This window comes from Tauraco erythrolophus, chromosome 5, assembly GCF_009769465.1.
Source record: "Tauraco erythrolophus isolate bTauEry1 chromosome 5, bTauEry1.pri, whole genome shotgun sequence".
NCBI lineage: Eukaryota > Metazoa > Chordata > Aves > Musophagiformes > Musophagidae > Tauraco > Tauraco erythrolophus.
The window spans coordinates 64,490,792-64,511,012 of NC_141469.1; the positions used below are offsets into that span (position 1 = coordinate 64,490,792).

At 40.0% G+C, this 20,221-nt stretch overlaps 1 protein-coding gene across 1 annotated transcript; it reads left to right on the forward strand.

Annotated features, from left to right (window-relative positions):
• The first annotated feature begins 10,738 nt into the window (after positions 1-10,738).
• CBR4 (carbonyl reductase 4) lies at positions 10,739-17,622 on the forward strand. The gene is made up of 6 exons (XM_086611903.1): positions 10,739-10,779; positions 13,597-13,758; positions 14,306-14,426; positions 14,917-15,053; positions 15,656-15,790; positions 17,052-17,622. Exons 2-6 carry the CDS (start codon positions 13,617-13,619, stop codon positions 17,228-17,230), a joined length of 714 nt encoding a protein of 237 aa, XP_086468029.1. The 5' UTR covers positions 10,739-10,779; positions 13,597-13,616; the 3' UTR covers positions 17,231-17,622.
• The last annotated feature ends 2,599 nt before the right edge of the window (positions 17,623-20,221 follow it).

The window sequence follows — 20,221 nt, forward strand, 5'->3', positions numbered from 1 at the left end:
TCCTGTAGCATCCTGTCCTGTATGTTTCTTTCTTTTGACAGAAGACATGAACTACTAATTTATTTGCTAGGCTGATAAAATACATAGAGCTAGTTAGTCTTAGTGACAGCTGTGATTTCTCAGCTGGTATAAAGATCTTCAAACGTGTGCTGCTTTTTGAGTTACCATGAGTGGAATACCTACTGCACCCTGCTCTTTATAGCATACCCATTTGATCATCAAATGAATCTCTGCATGACTGCCCTGCACATGCCAAGGGAGGCTCATTAGGAACTGCTACCCAGCAATGGCTTGTCTCACGTTCACATAAATTTGCCAGCACAGACAGTGCACACTAATTCCACATACATGAGTTTTCTCATCCCTCAGGGAGCAGTCTGTCTTACCAAAACCAGAATGACCCTCTTGTCAGCATAACAGATTTATTAACTTACAAGAATCTTGTTTTGAAACCTCCTGCTGTGTAGTGAAGTTCCAGATGGCAAAACACAAGAGCGTGGCAGCAAATGTATTTGTTTACAGCCTGCACCCTTCGTTGACAGACTTGTCTTTGCCATCATAATTTCTGAGTGTGGCAGGTACAGAAGTTTTTACAGCCAAACGCTGGAGTTGAGTGTCGTATTTATTTCCTAGTGTGTCCTTTTTCCTCAACTGCTTAACAAAACAGCAAGCCTTGATTAGCTACGGCTATGAAGGACGTTGCAACTGGGTGCAGCCAAATTCGGTTATAAAACATTTTGTGGAGTTCTGCTGCTAAAAATAGCTATGCATTGAGTTGAGAAAACATAGAGAGCCTGGATAAGGTCAGTTGGCACAACATTACCAGGTTCTTACAATGAAGAAAATATACCCACCATTAGTCCACATGTTATTCGAGAATTGGTGTTCTGCTGTCTACTGGATGAGACCTTACTGTTTTTTTTCCTTATCTGCTTATTTGTTATTTGGTTATTTGCTGTTGTTTTTCCCTTTGTTCCCTAGGCTATTTTCTGTAGAATTGCAGCTTGTTCTTTTCTCTTGCATCATTGTCATCACTCAATGGACCAATGTGTCATAAGTAGAATTGCTTAATATGTATTTATCAGATGGTTTATTTGCATACGTTTAACAGCTTTTGAATCTAAATGCACATTACCACAAAAAAAAACTGATTTTGTAAAGCACTTGTTTATTCCAGCAAATGAAAGTCTAGCAGTTTTTAGTACATAGGATAAATCTTATTTGAAAACTTACAGGAAATAGAGTTAATGTCAAACCTTTTTTTTTTTTTTTTTAATTAAACACTCGGATTTTTTTTTATATTCCCATATTCCCCAACCTTCCCTAATCTATTTATTCTTAAGTTTTCATGAAAAATGAATTGAGTGACTCCCTTAATAAAAGATGATGCCTTTCCAAATGGGGTTTATGGCCTGCATCAGGTGCAGTCCTCTTTCTATATTAAAGCCTAAAAGTGCTTCTGCAGAAAAAGACAGTAACTACAGAGTAGGAGATCTTTCCCTAGGGCTGTGTCAACAGCGAAAGTTGACAACCATTAGCCTCAATTAAAGATGGGAGAACTGACGTTTGGACGGGAAAAACTGAGTGACTTGGCAAATCTTAAAAGAAACTTGGAGCATGCCCTCTGAATCTCACTTCATAGGGACGTCCTTCCCCTGAGAAACCTAAATTGTCTGTGGCTGTAGCATCCCATTCCCCTGCTAGAGTTTTTTTGCCTTCATGTCACTCAGAAAATAAACTTGGACGAAAAACTCCTGGGAACTGGAGCTGTCATCTGCCTTTATTCTCTGAAAAGGCTGGCATGTTCTTAGCTGTAGAAAATTAAATTATAAACAAAATTTAACCACTTCCTTTTTTTTTTTTTTTTTTTTCCGTGTGTAGCATCTATAAATTCTCTCTCCTCTCTTGCTTCTTTCTCCCTTTCTTTTTTTTTTTAAGTGGCGGGCATCATGTGATGTTAGCTTCCTTAAACACTCATATTCCAATGGATTTAATGAGCGTTTGGGAGCCAGATGGCATACCATATTTTTTTTCAGAACATTTTAAAGCACACGACAGACAACTCATGTTGACAGCAGTGCTTTGCTAAGGTGTCTGTAAAGCAAATGTGTTACTTGTTACTATTAGAGCAGAATAATTGTTTATGAAAGGCATCCTCAAATTCAACAATGATTTGATGAAGTAAACAGAAATGAATTCTGCTATGTGAACACTGCACGCTCTGCAGAAATGTTACACACTTGTATAGGTTGCCTAAAATAATTAGGATCTGAAATGCATGATGCAGTGTGGTATTATGCAATGAGAGTCACTGAAGTCTAAATTCAGGCAATTTTGCTGAAAATCTTCAGTCTGTGGGCAATATTATGGAAAAGGTTATGGCTGGAGACAATAAAAATTACTTTCTTTTTCCTGTTGGAAAGAGAGAGGCATTCTTTCTCCTTTTGAATAAAAGAAAGAGAGAAAAACATGAAGGGAATAGCAGTGTAGAAGAAGGAAAAGACATAAAAGCAATGGACTTTTCTAGTTAAGATTGGTTGGAGCTGCAGGTACAGCTTAAAAATGAACCTTTTGCTGCAGAGAGTCAGCAGGGATGTGAAGCCAGCTATCTGGTTTTGGGAATATGGCAGGGTCTTTGATAAATGCTTGGTCTGCACTTACACATTTTATCTGGTTTAGTAGCTAAACTGTGAAAATGAGGAGGGAAATACTAGCTTGCGTCTTCTCAGAATATTCAGTGTTACAGTTAAATAACTCTCTGAAAAGTTAACCTCTATCTTTTCTTCAAAAAAATTTCAAACATGGACAAATGTACTTCATTCCTAAATTTTATTCTTTTTTTTCTGTGTAATTTTAGTGCTCTTCAGAACTGATATTTTTGGCAAACATATAGTTCCTTGGGAAAAAAAAAAGGACCCTGCTCAAGCAATGGTAGATGAGTTTTGTGTCTGTTGAAAGAAGTTGCATGGGGAAAGGGAGGGAGTGTTTCTTTTGTCAAGTAAAAAGTACACGATGTGTAGAAACTGGATAAAGAGAGGCTGAACTCTGACAGGAAGGGGAGCTTGTCCAGAGCAGGCTGGGGATAATCTGCCACTGCAATGTGCAGCATACAGAATGTTCTATATGTTCGATATAGAAACGATACATAATCTTGTAGGGAAGCTTTAGGCAAGTAAGGATAAAAGCGGAAAAGTGTACTTAAAGCATATCTGTGACTTTTTCCTGTTCTGGAAAAGAGAAACTCAAAATGGGCTCCTGCAGCACTGTACAGCTGTATCAACCTGCATCATGTGGCTTTGAATCAGGAGAGTTGTTCATCACTTTTGCATTTTCATAGCCAATATAGTCATAGTGTGGTAAAATACACACCTTCTAGACTGATCTAGGAAGTTGCTCTTTTTGTTCTCCTTTGTGGTAAATATTTAATTGTCTTTTCTATAAAGCAAATAGGTACGATTCATAACAACATTCCCTTCTGGAGTTTAGAGCCAGTAGCTTGTGCCATTCTGGGTTTCTGTAAGCCGCACTATTAACTGTGTGTGGTCAGGCAGGAGTGGTTACCAGGCTTCTTACAGGGAGCTAGAAAAATGTTTGACTTCTGGTAGAATCTCATCAGAAACTGTGCTCTTGAAAATGAAAACTTATGAGGAATGTTTGAAAAATAAAACTGTTGAAATAAGGTATACATTTTATATAATCAAACATTACTTGATCTGACACAGTTGGGCACGATCAATAGTTAATTCTTTCCAAGGATGCTAATCACTTCTCATAATTTTTGAAGGAAAATATTCACTGTGACAGATAAATTAAAAAATGGTGTAAGCAATCATCTAAAAATACCTCTTCTCATCTTTAATAACCTACTTCCTACCTCATTAAGCCAGCTGATTGGGTATTATTATGATTTACTACTTTAATGCTCAACGATTGGAAGGACGTAAAACAGTAAGGGCTTCTGTATGTCACAAGAAGATGAAGTCTTCAGCTGCTCAGTTAAGTACATGAGCAGGACGAAATGACAGCAGAGTATTTTGGCGAGGAGATGTGATATGAAAGTAGATTTATTTAGGACAATGTGATAGAGAAAACTGAATGTTGGGAATTGAGTTCCTTGAAAGCTCTCCAAGTATTACTGTATGTGTTTCAGGCTGCAAAATGAGTAACAGCTGTAAAGAATATTGGTTTTGACATTTCCTGTAATACTAGTGAAGATAAAGGAGGTGAGCAGTCTATGAGATATGAGTGATTGTCACTGTCACTATCACAGTTGCCATTTATTACGGACAGCGTTCAGCACTCATTGCTGGCAAATCATCAACTGAAGTTTGGCCGGTGTTAAGTCCTTCTGTTTGGGACCACAGCTATTTGCAGTTACAGTGGGATGGCTACACGGTCCCTTGACTTGCTGCTGTCAGTAAGAAGATGTGCTACATTAAGTTGGTATGCCTGTACTCAGGAAATTTGTGCCCCGTTAAGCCCAACCTTGAAAACATATTCATAAGGAACATATGCTAAAATAGGTGAGGCTATAAAAATGCTTTAATGCTTGTGGATATGCCTTCAGTTTCCTGCTTCAAACAGCTTTTGGTCTCTTCATAAATGTTACAGATTTCAAAGTAGATGTTAGGAGGAATCATAGAGGTATTTCACTTCCATGTCTCAGGTCTGCTATTTCTTGGCGGCTAATTACTGTGTTTATAAAACAAAGACTTTGCTTGTATAAGTTCTTAGAGCTTCTCATGAGAAGGGAGGTGAAGGACCAAGTCATGTTGCTTATTAACTGTTTTACTACTCCTGCAGTATAGGCCTTCAGCTGTATTTTCTTACCCTAATGAGTTCAGTCCAAATCATTAGGTAGAATCTTTCCATCTTTATTCCCTCCCACCCTTCTTCCTGACTTTGCCCCCTTCTTGTCATCTTCTCCCAATGTCCTGCTTTCCTCCCTTTCCCCAACAAAACAAACGTTAAGACAGTGAATACAGAGTGCTAAATGTAAATATGAGTAGGTGCAGTGAATTTTCAAATGGCTACATAACAGGACCAAAGTGAGTGACAATTTGGAGTTGTCCCTACCATTCGTGGATGTTCAAAACCTGAGACTGTGATTACTGGTGTTTTAGAGTAGAAAACCTTGACACTTGCTCCATCATAACGTGAAGGAAATTTTGGCTGTTAAAGAGTTTTTTGCTGTTAGACTTTAATGATGAGAGCAGTTTTCGGTATGTTTATGAGCTAAAATCGAGTTATGTTTGCTGATAAATACTTCTCAAAAATACTCTCTTTTTCCACCAGCAATCGTAATAGTTTCCAAACAGATTGTTACAGGATAAATTAATTCTTGACATGATTTGCCATGGATCTTATTTTGCAGCTTATATAAATATGTACTAAATGGGAGAAGGGATGAGACTATGAAAGGCAGAATGGGGGAGGTTAAGTTTGCATTGATATGTGGAAAAAAACAACAGATAAATTATGCAAGGTCTTGAGTGGACTTTTACCTCTTTTTAAGTGCTATTCCTGAGACTGATTATTTTCTCTTTTGAGTATATTAGATATAATTGAAAGTAAATTGCCTCTAAGAGAACAGGAGGAGAGTTACTCAGTTGTGGCTATTCAAACACTTCTGCAAAACTCTTGGATATCATTGTACCGGACTTCTAGTGGAAACTCGCAGCGCTTACAAAATATGCAATACACAAAAGAAATCCTTTCTGTACAAAATGGTCAGCGGTGACTGCTGAGAGCGAGACACGTCCTTCTGTGGTGGTGTCAGTTTTGCTAGTTTTCCAGATTACCTTGCTGGGAGATGCTCACTGCTCCATGTGATGCTCTTTGCAGTTTTGAAAAGCTGTCTGTCTAAAAGGTGCTGTACAGAAAGCAGTGAATTTACTCCCTGGATGGCTTCCTCCTTGTTCCCAGTCCTCACTGGCTTGGGACTCATGAACTAAGCACTGATACACTCCGTGGCGGTGCACTCCTTAAATGAGGAGTCAGGTGTATAGAGGGAAGCCAGAGAATTTGAGAGACACCGAGATCCTGGTTTCCGTCTCTTTTGTTCGAAGTCCGCTGATACGCAGTAGGAGTGGGCAGTGTCTGTGATCGGACCAGAGTTATGGACAGAGGCTGAGTGTGTGACAAAGACAGCTTCTGTTTCTTGAAGGTATTTTTATGGGGGTTGGGTAATGGTGGGGTTTGTTTTCCTTTAAGGTGTGAGGTACAGCAATAATATAATACAAGCTTCTCTCGCTGCTTCCGCCTGGCTTCTCGCTAGAAGCAGCAGCAGCGCAGTGACTGTGCTGACTTAAATATGGGCCTCACGCTGAAGTGTGAAATAATACTAGTCATAGCGGGGGAACCTGTTTATCCAGGAGGATATGAAAACATTAGGTAAAGTGCCAAAACCTGTGATGGCTTTGTTTTGTTCTGGTTTTGTGTTGTTTTGGTGTGTTTTTTTTTTAAAAAGGAAAGACTTTTCACAAAGGTACTGGGAATAAGTTTTTTAAGAGGAAAGAAATTTGCCCATATATTTGTTGAAAAAGTACATCTAAATTGTACAAAACCACTTCATGTTGGCATGATAAAAATTCAGTCTTATAACACAAAAACAAATACTGCAGAGATTTTGGATAGTCTAGAAAAACAAAACAGATTGCAGCGTCTTAAAAAAAAAATCACTTAAGAACAAAAGTATGGTAATTATTTTTAAGTGGAAATAAAAAGACTATTAAGTGGTCTTTTTATTTCCACTATTTAAGTGGAATATCTGAACTGGTGTGGATGGGAAAAGTTTGCCAAGTTGCAAAATACTGAGAAGAGAGGGGAGTGTTTTTCTGTCATACAACTAGGGGGTTGTTTTTTTCCTCAGCAGTTCATCTCAGGCTTTATATCACTTGCCTAGAATGCTGAGGCCATATCAAAGAGATTTGGGAATTGCAACATATAACTTGTTAATGATATAATTTATATATTATATATGTGTGTGTGTATGTAATACTTGTGTGTATATATATATATATAATTAGTAAGGAGACCTGATTTTCCCCACTGCAAATCACAAGGGCACATCTGATGAAAGGGGCGATTTAGGCTTGACAGGAATAGAAGGAGTTGGCAACCTCAGTGCTGAGCTGCCCAGGCAAAGTAGAAAATGATGAGGAGCCCTAATGGCGATGTTCCTCTATGGTCCAGAAAGCTCACCTAGAATGAGGCACCTAGTCCAGTTACGCCCTTTTTTTCACAGGAGGAAGTGTGTGGTGGTGTATTGACTGTGTCACTTGCCACCCAGTTATCATTTGGTCTGGAAAGAAGGAAACCTCTTTTTTTAAACTCTTCTCTGGCTTAATTCTAAGTCCATGACTATATTCCACACACATGCCCTCATCATCAGTTTTGCTTAACCTAAAGAGGTCATTTTTAATATGCCAGCTGAAAGGCAAAATAATTTCTTGAATGAACTGTTGAATTTCAGTGGATGCTTAATGCCTAAGCTCTTACATCTCTGGACAGTATCATCTGGCTGTGGTGTCGAATCTCCATGGCTCACTTTATTTTTTTATTGTTGTTCCTATAAACGGAAACCTCTTCAGATTGACGGTTCTAACAGTCTTGTTCGATTGTGAAAAACTGTAGTTAGTGACCATGTTCCCAGTAAGACAGAAGATTTGAAAACAGGTTTTCTTTTAGCCGAGTGCTCCAACCTGCAGGCTTTTGTTTAAGAGAGAACTGACCCGTACGTGCAGCCAGTTCTCTAGTTATCTCTGACCTTAGACAAAACCCATATAACGTGGTGGGTGTACTTTCACAAGCCCTGTAGGGAACAGTATGAAATGCTGCTGGACCTTTGAGCAGCGTGACTCTTTCATGTGTGACTCCTGTGGTCTCTTAAATTTCTGCCAAATTTGAGCACCAGTGTGGTTAATGATTAGCACTCAAGTTTCTTTGTAAGTCTAGCCTTGAATCCAAACTGCAGAGGAATCTGAAACAGCTGATGGCAGGGACCTCAGTTACGGAAACAGCTAGTGGCCCCTGTTTTGTGATGTTATGCTTTGATTTGCGTTTTATGCTTTTAGGTGTGTTAAATATCTTTTCCTGCTATTGTGGTTTTCCCCTGTTAATAGAGAAATGCCTATTTGAAAGCAGTATCTCAGTTGTGTGGAAGAATGGTTGAAACATTTTAAGAAAAGAAAAAACTCTCTTAGGAAGAGTGTTTTTAATGCCTGGATGTATTAGCCTTCAGGAAAGACAGCTGCATCATTTTGTGTATTGTGAACAGGTTCCAAATGTGTGTATACATGGTCACATAGAGAGCCATACAAGAATTATTAGCTTATAATTCTACAGTAATAGTCAGCCAGGCATAGTAATTGCCAGTATTGAACTAGCTGTTACAGATCTGGACATAATGGATGGAGCAGGTCTGTCAGATCAAGTTCATGTACCAGCTACTGTCCCCCAGAAAGGGGAGGTTCTTGTTATGACACTGATTTCTCTCTTGGATTCCACTAGCTCATCTTGCTTTAATGGGAAATCCATGTGAATAAACTGGCTCAGATGAACTCTGGTTAGACTATCTGATCTCATGATTTAGCAGGCATCTGGAAGAAAGTGGCTAATGTCACTTTGGCCAATGAATGAACACACATCTTGTTTTAAACACTCAGTCAATGAACAAAAATTGAACACAATCTTGTCGGAACTTTCGAAAAGGATATTTTACCTTGTCAACTACAACACATTTTTTAAAAAAATACAGTGAAACTCGTGCTTACTCTGCGTCAGCAAAGTCTTAACAGTACAGCAAAGACCAGCTTGAACTTTCTTAAGAGGATGGGTCAGCTCTCTGGGTGAGAGCCTAGGACACAAATAGGTTAAAGCTGTAATTACTAATATAATTTTAACAGAAAAGCTGCCTGCTGCTGTCCTCGTACAATAAGGGGCTCATAGTTAGTGTCTCTGTAGTAGACACATTTTCAGAAAACATGCCATATCACTCCGTGTTACTTTGCTTATATTTATCACTTGAAGAAAAAGCCGTAATTTTACCCCGTGAATCCTGATCCTTAGTTCTGCTAGAGACCAAAAGTCTATGTCAGAGACTATTCTCAGTCGCAGTCTGAGCTCTCTATGCTTTTTCTTATTCATCACTGGGACCTCCGACTTTTCAGCATACGGCATATTCTGAAATGTCATTGGATGACAAAATCTCATTTACTCTTTTGAAAAGAGGACCAGCTTGCAATGTAAATATACTTGCATAAAGAAACTAATTTTGCATAATAGCTTTTATTTCTTACAGATGTTCATCTGGTTAGCAATGCCTAAATCTGCTTTTCCTTCTGTATGTAAAGAATGATCCATGGAAAAAGAATCCTACGTGAATACAGGTAATGTTATTAAACTCTCTACATCTCCCCTGGTAACACTTATAATCAGAAAACCTGAATAACAGCCTTCAAGTCAAAAGCAAGAACTGTACACAATTACACTTTCACTGAGCTCATACTTGTTGCTTTGTGGAACCTTTTAATAATAATTTATCCCAAACAAAATTTCAAAGCGTACTCTTGTACACAATTGTGATCAGTTTTATTCTTATTTCTCAGGTGAAAAAATTTATTTCGTATGTGTGACTTCAGAGTCCACGTAAATGTTAACAGCAGTACTGTTAAAATGTAGCAGTTCTTTATACTAGTTTAATTGCGTATCATGAAGCTTACTTTGGTTACTAAACAGGAACTCTCACAGGTGTTTCTGTGTTTTGGGTTTGTCTGCCTTGAAGCGTTTCTGATGTAATTCTACTGGTCTAGTGACGCCTCACACAAGATCCTAGGGATTTTGGGGCAAGGAAACGTGAAAATGAAAGAGAGAAAATCCTTATTCATCTGCTTGTACGTGTCTACATATGAAACACCTTTTTGTGCGTGCAGAGGGAAACAAGGACGGGACAGAGAGCTCCAGTTCAGAGGGAGGCAGCTACTTTGTGCCCCATATAAATGCTGGGGCTAGGCGTGACGAGTAGTACAAGCGGCTAAGACGGGAAGTTGTCTGGATACCTCGATGTAAAACGTAGTTTAAAACCGGAAAGTGTAAAACGAAAGCAGAAGGCTTTTGCCTTTTTGTGCCTTGTCCGCGTTTGCGAAGAGGTGTGCACGGGGCCGAGCCCCCTTCTGCACAAGGGGCCGTGGCGGAGTCCGTGCCTCGGTGGGGTGAGTCTTCCTCTCGCTGGAGCGCCACGGGGACCAGACCTGCAGCTCGCGCCGCCCTTCCCAGCTGTTACCAGCAATAACGGCCTCTGGGAACAGGTGCTTTACACCGTTCCATCACCTCGTGATGCCCGTGCTCAGCTCAGAGCTTGAACCGACATGGTGCTGGGGGAGGAAAAAACCCTCTGTAAGAAAAGCAACCGAAAGCTGCTCAGAAACCAGAAGGTAAATTGAAATACACGCAGAAGCCGTTTTTCCATCCGTCTCCTGTGCCACACCACCTTCCTCAGTTTGGGGACGGCGGGAAGCGCTCGTCCCAGGGCGTGAGAGGGCTGGGGCGGGAACAACCACCCGGCCGCCGGCCAGCGACGGCCCTGCCACGGTGGCGCCGCGGAGACTACGCGCCCCGGCGAGCCCCGCGGCGGCCGGGCGGGCTCCCAGCCGGCGCCGCGCCCCGCCGTGCGTGCCGCGGGCTCCACCTTGAGCCGGCGGCGGGAGCCGTGCCGAGGCGCAGCGCCGCCGGGCCTGCCGCTCCCCGTCCCTCCCTCCGTCCCCGAGGAGGAGCCGCAGGGTGAGCGCGGGGCCCCGCTCTGCGCCTGCGTGGCCCTGCGCCCGCGAGGGTTGGGGGCGGAGGGGTGCGGGGCTGCCCGCACCACGGGGGGCTGCGGTCGGGAGGGACGGGAGCGCGGCCCCGGGTCGGAGGCGGTTGGTGGGAGCCCGGATCTCCCCTCCCTGCCCCCAAAAAGAAGGCGAGGGGAAAAAAAAAAAAAGGTTTGCCGAGAGGGGAGGACGGGTTGTGCGAGAGGGGCGGGGCGGGGGGCGGTGTCCTGAGGCGGCTGCGCGGGTGGCGGAGGGAGCCCGGGGTGGGGGCGGCGCGGCCCGCCTGGCTGCGGTGTCCCGGTTCGTGTGTGGAAAGGTGTCCCCCCGCGGATTTAGGGCTGTGCTCTGTGAGGCGGTGAGCAGCAGGGCGGCTGGGCCCGGGTGGTCGCGGGTTAAGTGGTTCGTTCTGACAGCAGAGAAGGGCCGTGGAGGACAAAGGTGGTGCAGGCGCGCGAGTGTGCGCTGTGCGGCGGCCTGGAAGAGCCTGTTGCTCAAAAGTTGTTTGTTTTTCCCTACCTTTATTTCACCAGAGAATACAGGAGTTTTGTTCTTACTGCAGGTTGGTTTTTTTTCTCCCAGGTCACAACTCCAAAGAATCTGTATGGCTTTTTTGTGCCAAAACACAAATTGTATGTTGCTGCGTTGGAAGTGGGCCTTATGCTCCCCCTGTAATACCTGGTTAAGGCACAAGGGACTTCCACTATTCTTTCTGAGAACAGTTCAATCACTAAGATTTCTTCCCTTCTGAAAGAGACCAGGAAGGGTAGAATGATACGTTTTGAAGAAGTTCTCTCCCCACAGGCAGCTTTTTGGATCCTGGGTAGCTAGGCATGTTCAGAATTACTTGGAAAACACATACAGGTCTGGCAGCATTTATAAACAGTGTAAGATGGTTCACTGGATGTTGCTTAGGCATAGAGGAGTTAGACAAGACGACTTCCAGAGATCCCTTCTACTCTATATTATTCCACGTTTCAAATAAAAATACAAGAAATGCTCAGTGCTTATAAGAACAAAACATGAAGGAGGAAATCCTAGTACAACAGTGCTGCAACAAGTAGGCAAGAACTTCCAAGAGTCATTGTGGTAATTCTGTAAAAGAAGAGATCATGATGGAGAAGGCAGAATGAGACTTTGTTTCTAACCAAAAAAAATTGTCAATAAAACATGAGTTGGTTGGTTATGCCTTTAGTCGGTGGTTAACTGGGGTGCAAGACCTCTTGATTCATCTCTTGCAGTGTAGCTACCTAATGAAGGCTACCCAAAAAACTAGTCTTTCTGGTGGTGGTGCCTATTTTTATCACTCAGGAATTGTCTTCATGCAGGACATATTTTTGTATGTGTTCTGTTGAGAAGGCCGCCGCCTGCGATGTATTTAATCCTCTTCGTGCTCCTAGGAAGCCGATTGCAACTTGCCAGTGGAAGCAGACACGTGGGTTGATTTCAAGCACATGTGCTCACTTTATTACAGAAAAGAACCGTCTGATCTTTCAGGCTCTGTCACAGAACACCAAAATCATTATGCCATTGTACGAATTGATGGTGTCCTTGTGCGCTTAACACTGTGTGCTCTTCTGGTTATCACACATCAAAAAGGGTATAATAGACCTAAGTGAGGCAAAGGGTAGGGTGACAGGATTAAGAGCTTGGACGGTCTTTAGTGAGATGTAGAATGGCTTCCATACGTATAAGAGTAACTAAATAGACCTGAAAGAGGATCTAGGGGGAGGGTAAAATACAGAAGAGTAGGCGCTGATGTTATGAACAGTAAGAGGAAGATAGGAGGAGAAATGCATAGTATTATCTAATCAGAAGGCAAGTTAAGAACAAAAGGAAGCACTTTTCCACAAATAGTGAAACTCCTTGCCTCAGGATGTTATGGAAACAAAGTATAATTGGACTCAAAAAGAATTTGTTCAAATATATGGAAAAGATGTTCATTACTATTGCTTGGATTCTGCCTCTGGCTCCTCAGGAAATCCCAAAACAGCTGACTGGTTTCTAGAGGTTGCAGAATAAAAGATCATTCTACAGGAGTACTTTCTTCTTACACTCCCTCCTAGACATCTAAACTAAGCTAGATCAGAATCATTTCAGATTTCAAAAAGCCTTTTTTTTTCTTCAAACGTAGAAACAAAAAAAACCTAAGGCTAGTGGTAGAACGTAGTCTTATGTAGTGTAACTTAGCATTGAACTAGTGTAAATAAAATAGATCGTAGAATCATATAATTGTTTGGGTTGGAAGGGACCTCAAAGATCATCTAGTTCCAACCCCCCTGCCATGGACAGGGACACTCTCAACTACACTAGTATCAAATCATGCCCAGTAATGTTTGCAATGTGGAGGTCCAACACAGATACTTTGGATGGAGTGAGATCTTGAGGCTGAGTGACTTTAGTACAAGAACAGTGCTTGCAAGAACAATATAACTGCAATTACTATGTTGGCTTTCAATAAACAGCTGAATGATACATTATGGCCTTTAGATATATAAATCACGTATTTTATCAACTGAATAGGAGTTATCATAACACTAATGTTGAAATGATAGGTTATATGCATAATTTCTTTACTAGTTCAGAAATCATTAAGAAATAATTTGCAGATGTAAAAGTAGTGTCTAATTTAGTTGAAGTATTTAGTTTTTGGTGAATAAAAAATCAGCAAGTCACTAATTCTATGATCCGATATTACAAAATGCTACAGACTAGTAAGGGCTGTGATATTGACAAGAACGGTGGTTATTTACTTGCTATATTGGACCTGAAATTCATGGGTTTTGTGCAGTTTGTGAACTTTTTTCGAAGATGGGCAAGGTTTGCGCCATTTTTGGAGGATCCCGAGGAATAGGAAAAGCTGTTGCAGAATTACTGGCACAGAAAGGCTGCCGCCTGGCGATCATTGCGAGAAATCTGGAAGTAGCCCAAACCACTGCACGTAATCTTGGTGGTACGTAGGCTGCTTTGCAATTATTTCTTCACCGTCCAATGCTTAGGTAACTTGTAAAAGTGGTAAGTCATTAAATCAACCTCATTGCTTAACTATATGAAAATGAAAGTAGAGGCCAAGAAATCTGAAAGAAAAGCTCTATCAGTACAGTTTTGTTTTTACAGTATTCTTTGGGAAAGTTAAGTGTGTTACCTATTCTATCCACAAGATATGGATTGTAAGATGAAAGAAATCGTTCAAGGTCACAACAGGGAGGTGGTATGAATTGAGTCATCCTTGGCTCCTGATGAAGCCAGAACTGAGACGAGTCTGCTCATGCTGAACTTCTGATTTCAAAAGGCCAAAAATATAAAACAGGAAATTGTCACATAACTAATCAATACAATACTTGAAAATTGTCCTTATTTGATTCTGTGGAGGTTAAATAGGTTCCTCAAGTTATAACTAGTTCATCTGTTTTTGCAATTGAGTTAATAAATTCTGAAGAAGGTTTATGAATGTTATACCATCTTGCTATTATTAATGATGTGACTTCATTTCAATATAGCAGGACATCTGGCCCTTAGCTGTGATGTATCCAGCGAACAAGAAGTCCAAAAAACTTTTGAGGAGATGCAGAGGAATTTAGGTCCTATTAACTACTTGGTTAATGCAGCTGGGATCAACAGGTTAGTTATTTGTTACAAGATTGTACGTATTTCTAGATGACAGCATCTTATTGTAAGGTGCTGAAGGCCTTTGCGTTTAGGAATAGTGTTGTTAATGAGTGCGTCTGCAAACAGCATTCATTCAGCACTCACCAATATTTCGTTCCTGGTTAAAATTCTAACAGACGATATAATATTCACATTAGTTTCTACATTCTGAGTTTGCGTTCCCCTTCTACTCCTCTTTCTTTGACTTCTTTCTCCTGAAATGGTCCAAAACAGCGTTTGATACCTCTCTGCAAAGGAGGCTTTCTTGCCAGAAGCATAGCTAACTTTTTTCCTGCTATGCGTCATCCTTGTGATGTCATTATTTTGAATGCTAGAATGTATAAGGCCATGTAAATGCCCATTAATATTCCATTAATCAGTCTTGCTAATGTTTCATTATGAGTAAATGTGATTATTGGAGTTGTTGAGTCAGTTCTTTTGTTTTTTTTGGTCTATTTGTCAGGGATAGTTTGTTACTGAGAACCAAAACTGAAGATATGATAGCCCAGATTCACACTAACCTTTTGGGAACAATGTTGACATGCAAAGCTGCTGTAAAAAGCATGATTCAACAACAGGGAGGTGCTATTGTCAATATAGGTAAGTTTCTCATCTAATCCAGTGGAACTCAATGTAGTAGTTTTCTGGAAAGGTTTAGCAAGCGTAAAATGTTACTTGTTGCAATTGACTATTTTCTTTGTACTTAGACATTCTATATTTAGCATTTCTTTATGAATGCTTGTTCTTTTGTGTAATTTCAGCAACTTCTAAATGTAAACCCATCTTGTTTCAGTAATAAACACATCAGAGTTTTTATTTCTTTGGAAAAAGAGTTTTACCATTCTTTATCAGCTCTTTCGGTAGCTAAATCTACCAGCTGCTAGTTATTAACTAAGAATCCAATAGGTACAGTTGTCAGTTTTTTTCTGTGCAAGAATGTTTTTTAGAAAGCTCTTTATTTTACTCTCCCGGTGCCCGTTGGTTGGCATAGATGGATTCCACAAAACTCACAGATAATTGAGGAATTTGCTTATCCCAGCAGTAGGCTATAAAATACATTTAGTGATATACTTCTAAATCCTTTTCTTGTCATTTCCATTTCCGTTTTCCATTTCAAATTTAAAGCTAAACTGATAAAGCTAGTGCAAGGTTTCAAATAAGTCATTTAATCTTTTCTTCTCTTTTCTGCTTCTTTATTTTAGGAAGTGTTGTAGGACTTAAAGGCAACTCTGGTCAAAGTGTATACAGTGCTACCAAAGCAGGATTAGTTGGATTTTCACGCTCCCTTGCTAAAGAAGTAGCAAAAAAGCAAATTCGAGTCAATGTGGTTGCTCCAGGTTAGTTTTTGGGAAGTTCCTACTGTTGTAATGCTGATCATCAGATCTGCTGGATATTTACTGTGCTCTGAAAGTAACTTAAAACAAATTGCTATTATTTTCTTCAACTTTTGTAAATAAATGTTTTTAATCTTTTTTTTTTTTTTTCAGTTTAAAGGGTAATACTTTCTTTTACAAAACCTTCAGTCTTTTTAAGGGAACACTGAGAAATTGGGAAGATTCTGTCTACCTGTTCCTCTATCTATTATCACATAATAAATGTATTTTTTTCTTTGTTCCTCCTTCAAAACCTGCTGTCCTTGCAGATGGAGGGATTAGAACCAATCGTATACAGACAGCTACCCTCATCTCCTGCTAGAGAATGCTTATTTGTTATTAGAGAAACGTGAAAGACCATGAGAAGGTGGCATGAAAGCATCCCTGTCTGTCCCTGCAGTAAAAGGAGAGAGTCTGGAAAGAAAGTTCTGTGAGCACAAGGCTGTGACTTCACAAGAAAATCTAGTTCAAGCAAACAACAACCCTTAGGGAAAATCCTTCTGTCTTTTCGGACTTTTTCCACACGTAGCTGTGTACTTTGCTGCTCACCTTGTGCTGCCTCTAATGCCTTTCAGACCTCTGCGTGAACCAGGTCAGCTTGTGAACTTGGCAGGACTTTCCCTTCTTGGTGGCAGCAAGAGAGCGGATAAGATCAGCTCTTTATGAAGCTGCAGCTTATGTGGAGTGCAGCAGTGGGAAAACTGAGTCTCAGAAAACTGAGAATTGCAAAGAAATGACCTTCAAAAACATCAAGAAATATTCTTCAAATGAGTGCTGTAATAGAAATTATGCAAGTGCTGTCATAAGTTCTAAAATATAATGGAAACACTTACAAGCTGTAGGGTTTTCTTGCCAGAGGTTTCATAGTCTTTTTTAAATTGAGAATGTTTTGATGAAATGGCTGTATTTTGTCTTTCATAAAAGTGATACTAAATATAGTTTTGGGACCCAATTTTAGTTACCTTTTTTTTTTTTTACGGACTTTTATAGATCTCTGCATTTTAATTATTACATCAGTGCTTCCAAAATGAGAAGACATTTTATTGGTTGGGTGAAAAATTGATCTCCGCTATAAAATGATGTGGACTGACTTGTGAGATTTTGAAGAACAGTAGCTGGTGCTGAATCCTGGTAGTAGATTTCTCTTTGGAGGATTCCAGGGAAAATCTGCTAGAGAAATTTAGTTGAAGGTTAGGAAACTCTTCACATTTCTCTCCTCTCTCAGGCTTTATTCACACAGAGATGACTGCTCATTTGGAAGAAGATCAGTTGAAGAAAGCAATTCTCCTTGGAAGATTTGGAGAGCCTCATGAAGTTGCACAAGCTGTTGTCTTTCTTCTGGAGTCCCCTTATGTTACAGGGAGTACTCTAGTTGTAGATGGAGGCTTGCAGCTTCTGACTTAAATACTACCTTGAATAAGTACCTACTTCAATGTCATGATACTACTATATAAATATATACTAATTAAAGGGGGGGGGGAGAAAATCAGTTGAAGAGTGATGTATATAATTGACTTGATATTATTTAGTCAGAGGAGAAATTCAGCAGTGAAGTCCAGCGTGTATGTTTAGCTACCTGCAAGAGTCCATTTGGTATTATGAAGCCTGTATATGTGTATATGTAACAATTTGAAAAAGATCTCCTTTTGGCATGGTGATAGTTTTAAATAACATGCTGATAAATTTTTAAAGCACTATATTTTTATAAAGTCATGTTTTCTAATTTGACATAGAGTGGAGATTTTATTCGAATTATGTTACACAAAGGTTAATAAAGTGCAGAGACATGTTTATTGGTTGGCAGGTGTGATCGCATCAAGTTTTTCATGTAGGGCAAAGATTGTGAACTGCGTAGTTTTTTATTCTTATCAGTTAGTCTCTACAAAGTGGGAAGGAGTTGCCTTTGGTTTTTGTTTGTTTGTAGCTAACACTACAAAGCTAGGAGCTTCTAGATCTTCAGCATAACTGAATTGCCTTTAGGAGATTTAATTATATGCAATGTGTTTTCATAAAGACAGAACCTTCTCAGTTCCACTCTTGAATGTATGTACAGCACTCATGTAATCCAGTAGCACTTGACTGTACGCACTGAAGGACCGTCGATCGGTCACTGGAGTTGCTAATCCTGTAGTCTCCTGAGTTTGAGCTGCCACATCACAGGTGAGCAGTGCAGTTGCAGACCTTGCTGCATAAAAGACTTTTCACTGACTCAGTGGATGTTCAGAAAACACGTATCACTTCCAGAGTGTGAAGTCAAGGTGTATTCCTCTAGATCTTCTTGAACACTCAGTTCAACTGTTATTTTGATGCTCTTTAATATGTCTGTATAGTCAATAAAACAGCTGTTTATTTTATTCAAAGCAGCTTTTGAAGTAGAGTAATTATTCAGCTGTAAATGATCTCGAGTGTTCCTCTCCTGCTGCAATATTACCAAAAAATTGACCTCAGGCTTTTCTATTGAGATCAAGTAATTTTCAGTAATTGATGGTTTTATCATCTCTGAAGAAAACTACGAATGTTGTTTAGGACCTTCACTTCTTAGCTCCTTCATGCATTGCATCATGATCCAGATGTTGATTCAGCTTTTGAAATTGCTTCACGTCTCAGCACAAACTGAAGTACAGGAGGAAGAGATCTCACTGATGATAACTTTGAGTCTTTAAAGTCTGAGATTTTCTTCATTTCTGCAGCTGAGAAATTTTGTCTTTGTGCCAGAAAACAATTCATGTTCAAGCTTCTCACAGGTATGTGTTGAGAAATAATACAAGGAATGGTTGTATATTCAGGGGATTTTACAGCTGATTGTGTCACTTGTTTTGGAATGTAAAATACCACTAAAGGTAGTCCTCTCAGGAGTCCTGATCTTACAGTTGCTTCTGTGTAGGGAGGTGGTGTTATGCTGTGAAAAGTTGTGTGTAATACGTGTCTTTTTGTACCAAAAATATAATTGCTAATTATATTTCTCTTTGATAGGAGGAATTGGCCAGCAAAGATGAGTTTTTTCCAAGGGCACCGAAGTTGAGGGAGGACAGCTGGTACTCCCATTTCTACTGGTCAAGTAGTAATATGTCAGTGACTTGGCTGCTGCCCATACCTGCCCGTAGTATTTTACAGGCAAAGCCTGGGTGACATATCTTGACAAGAAGCCAAACTTAAAGAGACTAAAAATAATTTCCTCTTAGTGAGTTCAGATCCTAATTAGTATTATCCCTTGATTGTTAGGTAAGAAAACAGTTAAATAAGTTATTAGCAATGGCATTTTTAGTTTATACTTGTGTTTAAAACATGGAATAACACCCTCAGAAGAATCTCAGCATGTGCCTAACTAATTTTTAAAAAATGTTGCAATGCGTACTATATTTTTGTTACTGCTGTTGCTATAGGACCAGACTCAAGTGTTGGTAGCCTTAGAATCGTATTTCTAAAAGACCTTTTTTTCCCTTTTCTTCAAAGTGGTAAATTAGAACTGAAAGCTACTTTAAAACAGTAATCCATTTCAGCATTTAACGTGTACATCTACTCTAAGGAGTAATATCTGTCAGACTCGGGTTCTATGGCCTGGTGTGATGTCTCAGACAGTGGAAGTAGTGAATGTATAGGGTAGGTAACGGATCAAGTGTGATGATGTCTTCTTAGAAGACTCTTGTACCTCCAACAATCTGTGATTGATACGTTTGAATCTGCCATTTGATAGCTCTGGTTGAGGCCTGTGGGTTCTTACGTTTGATGAGACATTGGAACAAGCCTCTTGTGCTCTCCCTGTGTTGCTCTTGAATTTGTAGACGTTTGTGGTGTGCTGCCTGCCTCAGTTGTTTCTGTTTCAAACTGAAGAATCATATTTCTTTTAATTGCTCGTTACTGGAAAGCTCTCTTGTACCTTAAGTCATCTTTGTTGTCCTTTACTTCTCCAGTTTTCCCTCTCAAGGAGGGAGGAGCAGGTGGAACCGCTCACAGTATTCACTGTGGATTCATCTAAAAAAAAAAAAAAGGATGTTCTGTGTTTTGTTTTATATTGCTTCCAAAAATAATGCCTAATTGTTTTGCCTTTTCCTAACCTTTATACTTACGTTTTCAGAAGCTATATAAGAGCAGTAACTCAGTCCTGAATAGTTAATGGTCAACTTGGAGCCCAGTTCCCTATATATGTATTTAGGACTGATTTTTTGTATTTTCCTCAGTGTGAATTGTTCTCATTTATCTACAGTGAATTTTGTCTGCTGGTTTTAACATCTGTTTCCTCAGTGAAATGGTTCTGCAATTTTTTGTTTAGTTCCTTTATCCCTTTATTACTTTGAGTAACTTAGTGTTACTGGAATATGCTGTGGGCTTCAGAAATTGCTGCCTCGGAACCCGTACGAATAGGTTGTGCTTTGCTGGCCACAGCACAGGTGCCTG

Bases quoted from the DNA above. Each gene is read 5' to 3' on its own strand.
- CBR4 (XM_086611903.1), top strand. From the start codon at position 13,617: ATGGGCAAGGTTTGCGCCATTTTTGGAGGATCCCGAGGAATAGGAAAA. The intron at 14,427-14,916 runs GTTAGTTATTTG...TCTATTTGTCAG, and splicing joins AATGCAGCTGGGATCAACAG to GGATAGTTTGTTACTGAGAA. The intron at 15,054-15,655 runs GTAAGTTTCTCA...TCTTTATTTTAG, and splicing joins AGGTGCTATTGTCAATATAG to GAAGTGTTGTAGGACTTAAA.